Below are 17733 nucleotides of genomic sequence, written 5' to 3'. Positions count from 1 at the left end.
GTGCAAAAATATCCATGACCTTAAATGCTTTGTATAAACTCAACAGGGATTGCTGACAAGGGTATGAGATGCTCCGCTGCTAGTAAAGAACACACAGAACCACTAACAGGAAACCAAAAGAAGTTACTTTGAAAGAATGGAAACAGAAATTGGAAGAAACAAAGCAAGCACGAGGCTCCACAAAATTAGGAAGAGAAAGGCTCACTGCAAAGCAGGGCAAAAGGTATCTCACTCCACGTAACTCAATGGCAGAAAGCTTACAGCATAATGCAGCGAACAGTACCACATAAATAGCAAATGAAACAATGTCACACAATGGAGAACCTTGTGCAGGAAATAATACAACTTTTTATTCATGTTTTATAGTTTACTTTTATTTATTTTTGCTTTAATAATGCATATTCTGTTCACTCTGTGCAAAATTGGGGACGGAGGCTGGCGCTGAAATCATCTACTGGAAACCAAGCGGAGATAAACATTCAAAACCAAAGGAGAGGCTACTGAAAATGGGAAAGCTAAAAAGCCACAGCTGATGAAGACAGAGATGCTCTCAACTGTGCCACTGTCCCGCCTCTTGGCAGGGACCCGGCTGTGTGCAGCAGCCAGCTGGACCCGGCGAGTGTGACCTCTACCGGACACCGGTGACGGGAGATGGGGGTAGCTACGTGACGGAGACCTGACCTGCAACCAGCTCCCGTCGGTGTGTGGCAAAGAAAGGCACAAATCATTGCAAAGACCAGATTCTTATTCTGTTGGTTTTCTTCTCCTAAATACATTACTGTACACAATGTTATGTTTCATTGGAGGGAGTAGGGGGACATGAAATTGCATATTTAACAACTTAAAACCGTAACAAGAAGTAGGCTGTTCTATCTCGAAGCAAAAATAATCCCTCCAGCCCCAACGTTAACATTCATTCCTGGCTATATGCAGTACAAACATTTTAAAATCTGTGACAAAAGACAATTAAAAAACAAAAATCAAAATCATAAAGCTTGTAAACAGATAATCTGAAATACACTTTATTTATGGAAAAATATCATCAAAATAGTACCACTATGGACTAAACTGCCTGAGTTTTCATTTCACCTATGATCTTGAAGTAGAGAGCCTTTAGCACAAGAAGATCCATTTCAGTCACAACCGGTGCCACGCGGCACCGCTTCACGTGGAAGATTTTTCCTCACTGTTGGTGTTTTTGTTGTGCTATCAAAAACGGTTGTGCTAATCCTTTGATAAAGGGATGCTGAGGCAATTCTTAAATCATTTGGCACAAAGTTATTTTGGCTGGGGCATAAATTTGAGTCTCAGTCATGTAGAATAATGCAACATTCCATCTATCAAGTATTCACTTTGATTGAAGAGCTTTCTTTATGTCATTAACTTCCATCTGAAAGAAAAAAAAATGTATTTTTGTTGAAATGTGATGTTTTAACAAACTTAAGGTACGGTTGGTGCAGTTTGAAAAGCATGTATTTCATTTTGTCCACAGGTGTCAGTACTGGCTTTATATCACCCTTATTTCCAAAGATTTCACAAATTGAGGCGACCTGCTCAGCTGCACAAGGTGACTGGTCACGGCTTCCTCCCTTCAGAGCCAGATAAGCACAGTCATTGAACATGCCCCAAGACCTCTCAAACTCTCTCAGTTCTCAATGATGATTTTCACAGACAGGAAATAACTCACTGAACAAGAACTGTGCCCATGCTCCAGCTGTTGTACTTACAGCACAGCTTAGCTGCCACTGACTGCAAACACCCATATCTGATCAGCAAAACCTACTGGCTCTCTCCTACAGGAATGGTTCTTGCTGTAAGGATGGTGGCCCTTTGCACCCATGAAGTCTGTGCCCAGGTATGTTTCATTTCTTCCATCCAAAGGAGGAAATGAAGATGCTGAAGGGCCTAGAGGACGAGACATATGTGGAGCAACTGAGGCCCCTGTGTTTGCTCAGTGCAGAGCAGAGGAGCTGATGGAGGCCTGATGGTGGCTGCAGCTCCTCACAGGGAGCGGAGGGGCAGCGCTGAGCTCTGCTCTGTGTGACAGCGACAGGGCCCGAGGGAACGGCATGGAGCTGTGCCAGGGGAGGGGCAGCTGGGGGTCAGGGAAAGGGGCTGCACCACAGGGCGGTGGGCATGGAACAGGTTGTACTTAGTGATCCTTTTAGGTCCCTTCCACCCTGAGATACACTTTGATTCTATTTCAGTTTGAGCTGAACACGAATTGTATGCTACTAGAAGCCTAGGTGGCTGCATGCATAAAGTCCTTTACACAGCCTTGGAGCACAGACACTGATGATCCCCTGTTCTGCCACTCTTTGTCACATCCCCAAGTACTCTTCTAAGCAGGAACAGCCCAGTGAAATTACAATTCGATTTTCTATGCCTAGTACAAAGATAAAGTACAGCTGACCTATACCACAGAAATATAAGACATAATCAATACTAAAGCTCTTACCAAGTACATTACTCTTCCAAATCTGGAAAAGCAGATTCAAAGCCATTCCACACCGAAGCTGCACCATCTATGACCCTAACAGAGGTGCAGCTCTGTTACCCTTACACAGGAAGGGCAGAACACTGCTTGGAAACACCGAATCAATATGACAACTTAGGTACTATACAAACAATGATAGCAGTAACTGGCTCTTAATCCTAAAGCCATCTTTTATATTATTTAGGATGCTTTAGTGAAGGCAACCTGAATTCAGTTTATAAAACAGACATAAAAATATTGTGATGTGAAATATAAAATGCAAAATATAAAGCTTTGGGAGAGGGTAGATCGTTTAAAAATGCACTATTTCACTTGTGACAAAATCAGACCACTAACATTGAGACTAAAGAAATATCATGCTTGGATTCCTGCATTGTGCTCTTTTGCTTGGTATTTGTCTACTTGGGCTGATGGATTTTTAGATAATTATTAGGTGTTTTTGTCAGTAAGAACCCAAAACTGCAATACATGTGATGCAGACTGGCAATGCTATGAAGGGAACAGGTACCTCCTTTCAGAAATGGTAATAGCTTTTGATTCTCTGGGACCTAAGCATCTTACCAGAGTTTTATGTCCCGTACCTGGGGCTAAATCCAACCTGCCAATATTGCCACAGCACTATAAATAAAGTACCTGCAATCGTAGACGGATCTTCTTTTCTTCATCCAATTCAGACAGCAACTGTTTAATCTCTTTTCTGTTAAAAGAATGCAATTAAAAACACGGAATGCAAATACTGAAACTAGTAAAACACATAGGATCACCTCCTGGAGACATATTTTCCCCCCTTCACTAGTTATTTCTTTTTTATCCCCAAAGAACTAATTCAAGTTAACATACTCATGTATTACATACCATAGAGAAGTAACAATACCTATAAAAGGGCCATTTCTTCTCCTGCTAGTTAATAATATGAGCAATACATTTCCTTCTAACAGCCCTGCTTCCACAGCGTTTGTCCTTAGCCAGCAGTACCAGCATTTTATCAGTACCTGGCTGTCTTTTTCTCAAACAAAATGTAGATGGGCTGGTAACACAAATTCTCCCCATCCTGTAATGTACTTAAGCCAGTTAAAAGCTTCTTGTGCCAACAATACAATGTAAGCTTCAACTTCATTTATAAACCTTAATGACTCTCAAACAGGGATTCGCTGTCACCCTTCTTGTACAGAACAATGCAGTACTTACTTTTGCTGGTCTTTCATCGCTTCAATGATAGTTCTTAGCTCCTTAACTTGTGTTCTCAGCTCCTCCAGAGCAGTCTGACCTTGGCTCAAGTGTTCAGTCTTTGGCTTTCCTTCTGCACCAAGTAGGGATGGGGAATTTGACCTGTGGCCTGTTGTTCCCATAGCAATTGAATGAAATCCAGGTGATGGTGAAGGGGATAGAGATGGTTGTACATTACCGCCACTAGCCAAACCGCCTGGTTTTGGAGGCAACGAAGTTTTATTATCAAATACCTGTCAGAAAATAAAAATAAAAATTAAAAATGGTGTCAGGAGAAAGCTTTATGAAAACCAGACCTATAACAAATACTATTCATGCATACGCAGAACATTGTACAAGTACGGTTGTCACACTGGCAAGTAAGTCTTAATTGTTCATCATATTATTACTTGGTAATGCTGATGTGTGCATTATATGATACCTATCAGAACTAAGTAAGTTATGATTTTTGGGCAGAGTAAGACAAAGTGCAGACAGCTCTTTAATTCTCTCATGGGAAAAGAGATACTGAAACTGAACAGCAAACAAGATACTGAGAACAAATAATATGCAAACTATATATGGAGATATATGGTAAGTGAAGACTTGAGGACTATGGCAGCGGTATTACCTCAGCAAAGTAACTGAGAGAAAAGATAGCAATCAGATGACAACTAAGAGAAAACGTGGTGGGGAGGGAAGAGCAGAATCTGTACCACCAAGTTCTGTAGTAAACTACATGAGCATGACTGAGTGCAGACCCTGCTCCAGACAAACACTGCATAGAGGAAAGTCTTCTGTTAAACAAATAGTGCGATCAGATACAGGAAAATGGCATTACAAATCACAAGAGATACGAACGATCCTGGTGGCTTGAATGCTTGACTCTCGTGATCTTAATTATGCTCCTTTAAATTTCTATGCACGTGTATGTGTGTCTGAGTGGTATGTACTTGCAACCAGGTCCTTCATGGATAATAGGCCTTCTATCACCTGATGCAAGTTTCCTTTGAACTGAGAAGTGATGTTAGGCAGCAAGTCAGCAAGGCACAACTGCAGCCGTCCACACTAAGTATGTTATACCACAGCTTATCTGCCCATATGGATCAAAGTGGACACTTTCTGATAGCAGCTTTCGTGTTTTAGAGGAACAGCATCTACACTGCTGTCATGCCAGCATATCATTTACAGATATTGGCCCAAGAATATTCATTAATTCAAGCACACCCAGAAGAGGGAGCTATATAGCAAAACATTATCCTCGTAACTTGATCACAGAAGTGCATGACTGCATCTTTCAAATACTTTTTGAAATACAAATAATATTTAAGTATCCTTATGTACTATAGCAGCAAACTCTAAAGCCTGACCTAAATATTCCTTCTGTAGTATCGGATAATTTCAGTTTTCTACCAAGACAGAGTAGGGATGGCACAAGACAATATGATAAATACAGTTATACCAGTATAAAAACTGACTGCACTTGCAAATTCTAATTCACAGACTGTTAGATTGGCTCGCAGAGTTGTATTTGTTTGCTCTGCTCACAGACACGTCTCATGGAAACACAATTTACAGCTGCAAAAACAGGCCTTTGTTTCTAACATTTATTTCCCTAGCTTCTCTGATTCTACAAAGCACAATTACACTAGAAGGATGTTTATGGAGGCATTTTAACTCTGCAACTCACTTCAGGCTTTTCAAACAGAGAACAGCCTCACCATTTTTCCGTTTCTTTAAAGGACTGGTTACAAAAGTGGCTGCTGTGTTAATACTAAAAGAAGTAATATTGAAAGTAACTATTTGAATAATGCTTTCTAAAATTAAAATACCCACGCAGAAAGGATGAACAGGCATTTCAATTAGCTTACTTGTGATATTGTAACAGTTCTTGATTTCTTTGACACTTCAACAGTTTTGTGTGTAATGGAAACATGATCTTCTTTCTCTTCTTCAGGACTTGGCGAGTCAAAGAAATCTGGGCTTGAAAGGGATGACTGTATAGAGAGAAGAAAAAAAAGCAGATATTTTCACTGTATGAGGATTTAACATGGGAATAAGAAGAGCATCTACGTGGTGTTGGTTTGGTGTCTTTTTTAGTGATAATTTCTGAAGTAACAACCTGAAAACCAGCACTTTCCCTCCTTCCTTTTTTTTGTGTGTGTGTTTTGTTTAACTTTCAAGGCTGGATGAAATGAGAAATTCTTAGAGATTTGAATTCGTTGTGGATTTCCACCTTTGCGTTGCATTATACTATAAGACTAAAGCACCTTCCTGTCTAATTGGTAGGATGCTCTGCATGCTGTGGGGCGTCAGCTCTGCCACTGCTTTGCCTATAGTTCAAGGTCTTGCTTTGTTGTTCTGTGGAGGAGTCACACTACTGCCTCTGCTCACTGATGGCATAGGTCTGCCATAGGCCTCTTTGCAAAGGTGCAAACAAGGAAGGTTTTCTCTATCTCTTGTCCATTCACCCATGGATTTGACTCATGGGGAAGAAAAGCCTCTGAACTTCTTTCAGGTTTCTGTATTTGTGCTCACAGACAAATTTAAAAGATTTTTTGTGTTTTATTATTTTCACAACACTCCTTTTCACTTCTCCCCACTTCATTTTTCTTCAGCCTCGCGGACGTGGTTATCATCAGTTGTTGTTCTCATTCTCATATTCCAGAATGCAGAAAGTGTGGAAAAAAACAAGCCCCAATCCCCACAGAAACAAAGACTGAAAAACTGAGCAGCAGATTCCAAAGCGAGGTTTCTGAGACCAGCTGGTCTAAAGATACTAGAAATTTAAGTCACCCCTTCATTTACAAGTGTGAGCCTAAGGTGAAGAAATGCACCATGGTTTGAGGAGAGCTGCTGAAGACCAACAACAGCCTGTTGTCCTCAAACTCTGCTAACTGGCCCCAAGAGAAATCCTTCCTTTGGGAAATGCTTTTAAAATCCCTGGTATTTAGCACAAACTAGTTTATCCCATAGAATTTTTTATAGAGCATTTTTCTGGCCTCAGCCACGGCTGGCAAGGAATACCTGGCAGCACCCAAAGGAGGGGGTACAAATCTCACAAGGGAGGTGATGTTTTAAACATTAGTGTTCAAAACATTGGCAGCCTTTAGACACAAATTTTCCCGCATCTCTCTGCCCTGCTGTACGTGTGAAGGACTGGCTGTGTAAATGGATTAAAAGCATCAGGGAACAGAAACACAGAGAAGAAAAAGTTCAGGAAAAAAATCTTTTTAAAATAAAAGGAAAATTACACTTACAGATGTGAAAGACTGGGAGGGCGGTCGCCTGCCAGTAGCTTTTGGTCTGGTTGTAGTTGGATGATTAAGCTTCTCAGCAATTGGTACTACAGAGTCAAAACCTTCCAAGTCTTAAAAATAAAACAGAATTGATTTGATTTTCTGGCAACTATTCGGAAAGGGGACAAAAATTTGCTTTTTTCTTTTAATTTCAGAGAAATTGGATCCCGTTTTCCCCATTGTATTACAGTGTTCTGAGCACATTTAGACACCATGATGTCACTAAAAGAACCTGGAAGTCAGAGGCAGCTGTAATCCAGTTGCTCTTGCTGTGCACAATGCCCCTCCACCTTAAACACAACAAAGGAGAGGGGAAATGAGCAGAGGAGCCTTTGGTTTTGTTTTGCATAGTGAGAGCTAAATGACAACACGGGTCCTGTGGTTATGAACAGTTTCAAAACTTCCCTCTCGCTATTAGAAGGATTAGTCATATTTTTCCAAACAGCTGGAGATAGAAGACAGCACACATGTTGTCTCAAGTGCTGTACAGCCAGCGCTGCACCAGCAGCAGCACACGCAATTGCTCAGAGGATCAGAGAATGAGAGTGCTGGAGCTGGAAGGCCGCTGCAGGTTCCTGGATGTCTGCAACTGGAGGCAGCAGAGCTTCCAGAAGCTGCAGATGAGGGGATTATCTCCAGCAGTCCAGAGGTTACGGTAAGCAAAAACTCCTGCAGGTTCCAGAAGAGGTAGAGAGCCTACGACTGTCTTCGTGGTTAATGAAATGCACTGGGGAGGTGCTTGCTGGACCTCTCAGGGAGCAGAGGGCAGCGTGTTTACGTGAAAGAACAGTGCATAGGCTGAAGGAACACTGCAGCTCGTGATTATGTGCCTGAACCAAATGGCTTAACACCTTTCATCTATTTTTATGGGTTATATCAGTTTCGGTCACCTCGATTTCAGAACGCCCTATTGCGTATGTGAAACAGAAATGACTGAGAAAACATACGAGAGATCCTCTACACACAAAAAATCCAAATTCTGTAAAATTTCTTTCAGGCATGAATAAAATGCTATTATATTTGTTACTCAGGGACCATTTTTTGTTGCATACCTGCAGGAAATATAGTTTGCAATTTAACAGTGCTCTTAATTTTCCAAACTGCTGCAGAACAACCAGTCTCTGAAGTTCAAGCATTACCGCTATGTTACAAAGACGGTACAAAATTGCATAAGGGAAAAACAAATCCGTGTTTGTGCAATAAACAATGCACACTGAAGGACACTTAAATGAATTCAAGTACTTCTGAACTGGCAGCTAGGAAACAAATGGGATCAGACGTTCTTGATTCAGCAATATTTTTCCGTCCCCGGGAGATTTATAAAAAGGTTAAAATAAAAAAAAAGAGAGAGGCCTCTTTCAATAGCCCTGAAATAGCCTAAGGTTATTCACCTCTAAACATCACTCTATTTTTGGAGCAACTCTTCCTATATATAACCAGTGACAACACTGTCCTCTGCCAGGTATTTCTCTCACTGCTTCCTTGTTGCCTGTTGCAGCCCATGCCATGGGGTATCAACACAGTCAGTCAACAGCAATTTGGTAAGCCAAAGCTTTGAATGAATGCAAGCATCACGGGAACCTACAATGCTTTGAAAGGAATAATGAGCTGACCCGAACAGATTACACAAGGCCTACAAGGAAGCACACAAACCTCCAGGGTTACAGGACAAGAGAAATAGAAGTAAAAGAATTATTTTCTGCAAGAAACATCAGCCTAAACATAGGAGATGGTTTCCAGAATGGCCAGCTTGAAGCTGATGTGTGAGACAGCCAAACAACTTGCTTAAGACCACACAGCCAATCAGCAATGCATTTGTATTCATTGTCTTGAACTGTCACGCACAATTTCTTTCTGAGTAAGTTAGAGAGTTCCACTGTCTCTTCCTCTGTTCTTACGTAAGATAAATATCTACCCTAAAATGGGAAACATCAATGAAGAAACTAGTGACAGTATTAACAAAACATGTTTCTTTGGCTTAAATGAACTGTTACCTAGACTTATGTGTCTGATTTAAAACAACAAAAAACCTTAATGTTTCCATTGCAAAATGTATTGATAACAGCAGAAGAGGTGATGTGTTTTTGTTCAGTAGATCCGTACTGCACGCCCTTTATTAATACCAAGATACACGAGCATTTCTTTGCAAAGCTTCTACTAAGATGAAATAATGGGAAGAAATATGACAGTTCTCCATTTCTTCTACTTTTGAATGCATTTCTGATGGCCAGAAAATCAAACTAAAGCAGCCTATACATACACTGAATTTTAACAAGGGAGAGGAGCAGAGCAGAGCAGAGGTTGGAAAGGTTCCACTGGTAAAATCTACTGCCAAGCTGGTAAAATCACAGCCATTCAACTGATACCAGTAAGTGTAAGGGACAACACTTGGTACAACACTAAAATAGTAAACCCATCTCTAGTAACTTCCCGTGCTCTTTTATAATCTCCTCCCAGTTTGTTCTCCTTATTTAGATGTAGTTCTCACTCCCAAATCCTTTTTGCATCAAAGACAATCTCCAGCTTCCCTGGCCATCGCCATTCACAGGAATTCCCATCTAATGTCCTGGTGAAGAAAATGAGGAACAAAACCACAAAAAATACCTCTGCCTTACTATCATCTATACTGCAGCTTCAGTAATTAACTCAGTTACAGAGGTTATTTGATTTCTTTACTGCTAACAGAAAGCAAGGCTATTTGGGTCTGGCTACATTACACTTCCCAAAGTTACTAAATGCTTCCATCTGATTCTGGAGAGCATTTCTCCAGCCATCAGACATTGCAAGCTTAAATTTACAGACTGAGAAGGGCCAAATGAGAGGCCATTAAAGCATATTCACAGGCACGTTAATTGTCAGTAAGGCAGTATCAGCATCCAACAGAATTGAAGGGTGTGTCGGTCCAGCTTTCTGCATCTGCTAATAGTAACCAGTAAAGAAGGCCCTCTTAATCACACAGAACACAGGAGATGCCCCTCAATTAACAGCGGTAATCTCTAATTAAAAAAAAAAACAAAACCCTGACTAAAGAATAAGTGATAATTGTTCTACAAATAAACAGATGTACTCAGCTTTATTACTGCCTTGGTGATCAAGCTGGCAATTCATGTACACCGATGCGTACACCCAACAAAATGCCCAGCTTACTGAGCATGACCCAACTACAGGAATACATTAGAGAAACACTGACTGTGCAAGAATTATTCCCTGGTATGTCTCTGTGACATTTAAGAATAGGATTTTTTTGCCACTCTCGTGTTTGCTTAGAGACATGGCCACAGTGTTTTCAAACAGTATCCGGATTCAGCAAAACAAATGTCTATTTAAGGAAAAAATTCTGAGCTTTTGAGATTTGTAACTTCCTGGAAAACAACTTCCAAGCCCTCCAGAAGAATTCCCAGGAAGGAATTAAATGGCTGCACTTCCTTCCTTGCTCCCCTCCTCCACGCATCCACTTACTATTCTAGCAGAAATTGTGCCTAGGCCCTGGGTGTTTTTTTTCAGTCTTTGGGCAAAGTCATTTCTACATAATGAAGACGGAAAGCTTTCTGAATTAGCAGAGAGATTTCACCTTGGGAAAAGCAAAATGGAAAGCGATGGATATTATCGGAATCAACATATGCAGAATGCTAATGGCAAGATTTCGGAGAGGAGAAATACAGCAGGGATGGAATAAATGAGGCCAAGGTGGCATTCAATTCATTTGAAGAAGATAATGTCACAAAAGTCACAGAGGTAGCTTTCATTTCATTATCATATTCAATACATTTAGAGGATTGACAACAGGCTAGTTAAATGGTGTACTGTCTTAAAACACATTAATCCTGAAAGCTATCCTGCATCAAATGAGACAGATACGGCAAGTGAGATCTGCATTAACGTCAGTTCAATACACACTGCTAATTAAAAAGCAACTCAACAGAGAATATGAATATTACCGGGAATTTTCACAAGCCTGGAACTGTTATAACTACTTCAAGTACCCAGGTTCTGCTCATCTCTCCCTGCTGAGCAATATTCTGCCCTTAAAGGAACACCGCTGCGCTTTCAGTCAGGGTCAGGGCAGCAGGATCACACCCAGGATAATCTTCTGACTCTGTTTAAAGATTTGGGTAATTCACTTTTAGCAGGAGGGTTCCTTGGCCACAGAGTTACTCTGTGTAAGACTGTCTGGGCAGCCTGCCCACATGACTCTGCCCTAGGTGGAAAAACCTATGCTGGCCTGGGCTCCTTGGACAGCCACTGGACAGCCACCTTTCCTAAAGCATGCAATTTGATTTTCACATTTCAGCTCCAAGCTTTATTGGCTTAATAGTAAAATGTAGAAAGCTGCCATAATGATCTCAGCAAAGCACTTGCCAGTGTCCTCGTAAGGATTTTATTTTTAACAATTCAGAAGATGCCAAGAAAGAGCTAAAAGGTCAAGAAAACTGAGCTAGAAGAAATGGATATGCTGTTTTCAGGCACCTCGGTTTGACACACATGGAGAATGATTCAAATTTCTGTGAGACTGCTTTTTCTTCGGCACCCTCCAGGGCAAAAAACTTAATTAATTTACATAATGGACCATTACCATATCACTGATTACAATATTTATAATCCACACCTAGCTTTATGGGTAATTTGGATTAAGTGACTTTTGTAGTTCTGCTTTGCTACATTCAAATAAATATGAACAGCAGCATAGTAAGAAAGAATTGTTCTAGGCAGATTACAGTCTTTGCTACAGCAGCTGTATTTTATCCCCCAATCCTTATATTCAGCATTATTTTCCTCTTCCGAACTTTTACTCTGTATCTTCAGGCAACAATACAGTGCAGTGACCTGTGATGTAAGCACAAAAATCACAGAACCATAGAATGGCTTGGGTTGCTCCATTCTATAACTTTTTGCTGGAAAAATTCTTTGCCTTTTTTCCCGGAGTGGGCCAAGCCTTATTAGATCACTTTCTTCCAGTAGAGGCGCAGTGATCATCTCTCTTAGCAAATACAAGCACTCATTTGTTAGCACGTGTTGAGTTCTGGAGTAATAGCAAATACAGCTCAAAGAAACTCTGAAGAAGTTGTTTGCTAGATAATTTCAAGTGGGGGTATTTTTAAGTACCTTTCCTGTGTCGCTATAAATAGTAGGTGGCATCAAAGCTATAATATTTTGGATATACAAGACTTGCTTCAGTGTTTCAATATTCTGCAGTGTGAGTGCATCTAGTTAAAAGAGTTGGGATAATCCTGATCCATAGAAAGAGCTCAATACCAATAATTAATTGGAATAGTTCAGTAATATTCTTGAATCATTAGCACCTGAGCCAGCAATCTATTACATGTGGTAGCTGTTTCTTTTTGTCATTGCAATGGTTCTCAGAAGTAACAATTCTTTGTGTACACAGGGAAAAAAAAGCATAATCTAAAATTCAAGTTATGCAACAGGACATGAATTTAAACCAATTAAATCAGTACAATTCTGTGTAGAGACTGCTCTTGTGACAGTAGAAAAGGATTTACTTTCAGATAAGCTTTTGTTGCTTTAGAAGCACTTTAAACTAAGTTCCGAAAGCTGCTGTCATTCTGCAACAGCAGACATGAGACTTTACAACAGATCTAACTGTTGTGATTGAACCATAGGAATACCAGAGGCAAGTTTTGGGTGACATGTCTGTGCAAGATCCACCAAAAGTCAGTGAGTGCTTTCCCAGTTTCTATGGGTTGTTTTTTATGTTGTTTCAGATGAGAAAACCATCTGAACGTGAAGCTAAATAACATTCATTTTTTGACATTTAAGGGCATCATAATGGGATTGATGTATTAAACTGGGATGACACCATCTACCTGTAAGAACGTATTAATGAAACCACGGCACTGACAAACAGTGTATGCGTACTGTACACTTCACTTACATCACTCAATGTTCTTACAGGAAAATAGAAGGAACTATAATGATTTCTCATCTCAGTGCTATGGTGCAAGACTTCCTGTCACAGTACATTCTATTTCATCTTTGAATAAAAAAAAACATATGTAACTGCCCAGTACACATCAGCCGTTCAACAAAGTATTTATGTTTGTTATGTGCTGTCAACCAAAGCAAACACGGGACAGGAAGGAAACAGAAAATAAAAGGCCTTACCCTCATGAAATGAAGAAGAATTACCCATGGCAAAGAGATGTGAATAGGAAAAGCTGGATGAAATATGTGTGGAAACTAAAGTAAAGGCATCACTGAAAACAGGGAGAAAGAAAAAAGAAGTGAGGAGGAATGGGGAATGGTTTCTCTTAAATACTATATTCTGAGGGCTAGTTTTCCTGTCACTTTGGGTAAGGAATGTGGAAAGAAGCAAAGGCATGAACAACAGTAGTAATAGCTGCCATTATATTTACAGTCAGCAGGGATATTGCTAACCAGGTCTTGCCTTTGTCAGTACAGCCTGCAAAATTGTAACCGATGCTGTATTATCATCAATAGATTCAAATGTCAAGTCAGAATTCAGCAGAACATGCTAGTGAAATCAAGCCATGCGCCAGCATCTGCACAAAAATAACCTCTCATAAACGCAACTGACAGAATGTTATGTGCAGTATTACACATCACCTTAGCCTTACTCAAGCAACTGTGGCCTTCTCAAGTAAAGTTGAGTGAGAATGTATCTAAACGTGATTTTAAGATCATGGGGCATTCTGGTTAGGTAACACTGAGCTACTGATACCCACATTTTTAGGGATTTGTTATTTCTTAGAAAACAGTAAGGTAACTTTTGCAAAGTAAGCAGCGTTTTGCTGCTGATCTGGAATGGGGGACTTAGACAAGATTTGAGCCTACATTCTTCAGTTCCCCTCTGCGTATTGTTTCTCAGCTGCTACTTACGTTGTTATTGCTCTTCACTTAATTACTTGGATTTTGAGAGATGACATATGGAAGGACACCATATGTTCTTATCCTTCCTCCTTTAGGAGGGTTTTTAACCAGCTACAGGACGTAAGTGTTGAGTAACTGACAGCCACTGCCCAATAACCTCACTGTGACAAAGAAGCCAGGAAAGCACTGCTGTATTCATTTGCAGACCACGGCTCATCCTTAACATCAGGCATAAGCATGATACAGGGTGAGGCAACTTGCAGCTAAGCACTGCTTTCACCCATTTTCTCTATGAGAGCTGAAGTTATGTTGGAACTGTATCTGTATTCATGAAGAAATGGACAGGGAGCATCCCTGTCACCACAGTGGGCTACAATCTGAGCTACTGTGAAGGCCACTTAACTTCAATCTTCTGCAAAGGCTGCAGCTAAGTCTGACCATGTCTGTCATGTAGTTCCCCTCTGATTAATTGTGTGAAATTGGATTAATGAAAAGACATACAACAATTAGATTTAACCAGATGCATTTTGACTGGAAGGATGAACCTGAGAGAGAACAGGCTGCCTTTCCCACAAAGTGAGTACCCGGCAATTGGGCAACCAGTGACATATATTACAGCCAGCTATTACCTGAACTCACACTGCCCAATCCACTACTGCTTAGGAAAATATTGGACACTGTATGCAGTCATCCATTGCTTTTACTCATTTCTCATTTAGCCAAGAGACTTCACCAGCCCACTGTTTTCTTGTAAATAAATAAAAGATCTAGCATGTTTATCATAAATCTTTGTAATTACAGTGCCCTGCACACTGTCCTTTCCTCAGAGTAAAAGACATTAACACACTGTAAATTGTTTTGGCTTATCGAGTTTTAATTTATCTCTCTATCCTCACTTCAAAGGTTACTTCTTCAGCAATATTTTAACAGGAGCCATCAAAAACCTCCTGAAAAAATTCATATGGGTTATGACCTTCAGGTCAACTTTTATTCTGGAATCATCACTTTTTTTCTTTTTCTCTTTTAATAAGATGTCTAACAGGCTAGAATGACATGACTTGCCCTTGTAAATGCCACTCTGGTTTGACCCCTATCAAGTTATACCTATCTAAGTATTCACACTATTCTATCCTTGGGCTCAATAGATGTCCCCTCTAAGTGGTAACAGGAGGTCGCAAGCCAAGCCTTTTGCAACATGTTGTATATGTGGTTTGGTTTACGGACTCCTGTTGGCTCCTTTTCTCCACTGAAAAACAAACAGCAACTAAGTTCCTGAAATGAGCAAAAACCAGAAGAAATTAAATTTTCCGCATCCCTTTTTATAGGTTGTTCAAAGCCATAAAACAATACAAAGCACTCTATGCTTTTATCCTGATATCAATTCCAAAGTAACCAGCATGAGAACTATAAGAGTTTACTTTCATCGCACAGTTATTTGCTATTTGCAATCAGCTCTCTCCTTCAGGAAACAGGAAACACAAAGTCTTGCAGGCTTTGAAGCAAATTTATAAACAGGGCTAGTAAGCATTAAATGGCAGAATGTGACCACATTTCCATACCGTGCTTTCATATTAATATCAACAATAAAGAATATTCATGCAATTTATCTCAAGCTTCTATCTTTCCATGTTTATTACGAAGACAAATCTAACAACACACACTACTTGATTCGACAGAATGTTACCATCATAAACCATAGCAACAGCAGAAGGTTAAGAAAAAGCAAACATACGGATACTGGAATGCTCATAAATATGAAATTAAATTAATTTAGCATTTTATTTTTACATCTCAAGTCAAAATCACAACTGCACGCTATGCCTGCAAGCATGAAGACAAGGCAGGTCTGGCTGTTGAAAAGTTACTGCTTTATGAAATGGTTACTAATAAAGCAGTTCGTGTATAAACCTCTACGCCAAAATAACATTTAATGCTGCCAGCAAAAGGTAGCAACGCTTACGCATTCAGGGTTCCCTGCTTCTGCCTGTTACAAGATGGATTTTCTCATGGCACAGCTGCGACTGTGGAGAGCGACAGCAGCAGCTGTCACCATTGCATTTCTCAGTGGAGGTGAAAATGGCTGTCATGGGTTTTGCTTACAGCCCTGGGACAGGAGGAGAGCACCTTGCTTCGGAGTGCCACTTATTGCAGCACTCTTCTCTGCAAACATCACCTGCACAGCAAACTTCAGGAAGAAGGTGGGTGAGAGAAGGTGGAAAAACAGCCTATCTTTACTCCTTTCAAGGCGATTTCTTGATTAAACTGTTTGTGTGGTAGAAACATAGGATATTGTTCTAAACAGAAACTCAGACTTCTCGTAATCAGTGTTTTCAGTAGAGTTGATTCAGATTAGCATGAATTTGATCTCTATTCCTCCACATTAGAAAATGCAAAGATTACATCAAAAGCACCATTTTGCAACGTTAAAAATATGGCAAGACTAACATTACATCTGTTAAACAAATACAACATCGTTGGCCTTTTCATTTGTCTCACTTTTAAACAAAAACAACAGTTCTCCTACTCCATATAGCTCAGTGTTGTTTCTATTTGTGTTTCTTAACAGAAACAAACAAACAAACAAAACCTTTTAAAGTACATCAGAAATGATTCCATAATTCTGCAACTAAAAATTGACATAAATCACTCATGTTCATTGCCAAATTCTCTGTCTGCTTTATGGATCATAACGGAGTCTCTAAAAAGCAGAGATATACTGCACCATAAACTGCTTAGGCAAACTATTAAAAGCTCTATAACTTACCGATGTCATTGCTTCTTTCGGAGGAGTCTTTCTCCAGTGTGCTGGACACCGAACTCCCCACTAATTCCACTTTTGGACTATCACTCCTACATTTGGATCAAGAAGACGACAGATTTTATTGGAGTTTGTGCATAGGTTACAGTAAATTGATAGCTAACTTGCAATTACTACCGAGAGAGGGAAATATTCTTCCTTTGTAGCAGCAGAGTAGCAGCAATGTGTCAGAGAGAGCAATCTCCAGTAAGCAAACATACCGTATGGATTAACCTTATCTCATTTCTCCTTAACACCTGTCAAAAAAGCCTATTTTAGACACCGCAGCGTCGAAATAATTCTCCAAATGTTCACAGCATCTCAATGTGAAGGAAATCTAAGGGCAAAGGGACAGCCTTCAATATCTTACTTGTAACTGTTTCTAATTAATTAGCTGAGTAAATGACAGCGATGGGTGATCCAAAGCATTGCAGAAAGGGAGAACCTTCATGGAAGCGTTATGTGTCCCAGCAGCTCCTACTCATAAATGCAGCTTCTCCAACAAAAGGAGAGTGTCATTTATTTTTGCACATTACCTATGAGATTAGACTATGAAAGTGGTTTTCACAGATCCAATGAGACAAGATCACCTACTGTACCTGAAAACGTCTTTGGAATAGCTAGAAGTGTCAAGAGCTCAGACACCTTGTGGAGATGAACCTTACAGAAATTCTGAGATCAAATGGGAGATCAAATACAAGCAACAAGGTTATCCTTTCCTCGTAAAACTTTCTACTCCCACAGCTACTAAGTCTACTGAAATAACCTGACTATTGAAACAACTAAGGAAAAATGGACCAGTAGTAGGCGAGCAGCACAGCACTGCATAGGTCTCATAGACAAATCCTTGTGGCATTTTCCTTGATAACAATGGTTCAGTTAATGCAGCAAATTGTATTTAACATCATTAAATATCATATGTTTTTCACAAACATCATATTTTTCTCTCCACAATAACTACTCCCAGCATAGCACTGAAACAATTAAGATGAATGTAAGGTACTGGAATTATGGGTAAAAATATTGATCACCCCTGGAACAACCAAGGCAGACATGCATTTATATGAACAGCAAGTGAAGGTAAA

At 40.0% G+C, this 17733-nt stretch overlaps 1 protein-coding gene across 6 annotated transcripts in view; it reads right to left on the bottom strand.

Moving 5' to 3' along the window:
• Nucleotides 1-328: 328 nt before the first annotated feature.
• SH3KBP1 (SH3 domain containing kinase binding protein 1) overlaps nucleotides 329-17733 on the bottom strand; it is a 205140-nt gene continuing 187735 nt past the window's right edge. For 4 of the 6 annotated variants that reach the window (XM_015886352.2, XM_015886338.2, XM_032441047.1 and 1 more), the window contains 6 exons: nucleotides 16616-16701; nucleotides 6964-7073; nucleotides 5575-5700; nucleotides 3686-3957; nucleotides 3131-3194; nucleotides 1212-1390 (listed from right to left, as the gene is read on the bottom strand). In XM_015886352.2, the coding sequence (XP_015741838.1) occupies nucleotides 1349-1390; nucleotides 3131-3194; nucleotides 3686-3957; nucleotides 5575-5700; nucleotides 6964-7073; nucleotides 16616-16701 (700 nt within the window). In that variant the 3' untranslated portion in view covers nucleotides 1212-1348. Of the gene's footprint in view, nucleotides 1391-3130; nucleotides 3195-3681; nucleotides 3958-5574; nucleotides 5701-6963; nucleotides 7074-16615; nucleotides 16702-17733 lie in introns of all 6 variants that reach the window. The other 2 variants (XR_001559681.2, XM_015886329.2) reach the window with 2 other exon arrangements.

This window comes from Coturnix japonica, chromosome 1 (assembly GCF_001577835.2).
Source record: "Coturnix japonica isolate 7356 chromosome 1, Coturnix japonica 2.1, whole genome shotgun sequence".
Lineage (NCBI taxonomy): Eukaryota > Metazoa > Chordata > Aves > Galliformes > Phasianidae > Coturnix > Coturnix japonica.
The sequence above is the reverse complement of the archived record's forward strand: the minus strand, read 5'-3'. Positions and strand labels throughout refer to the sequence as shown.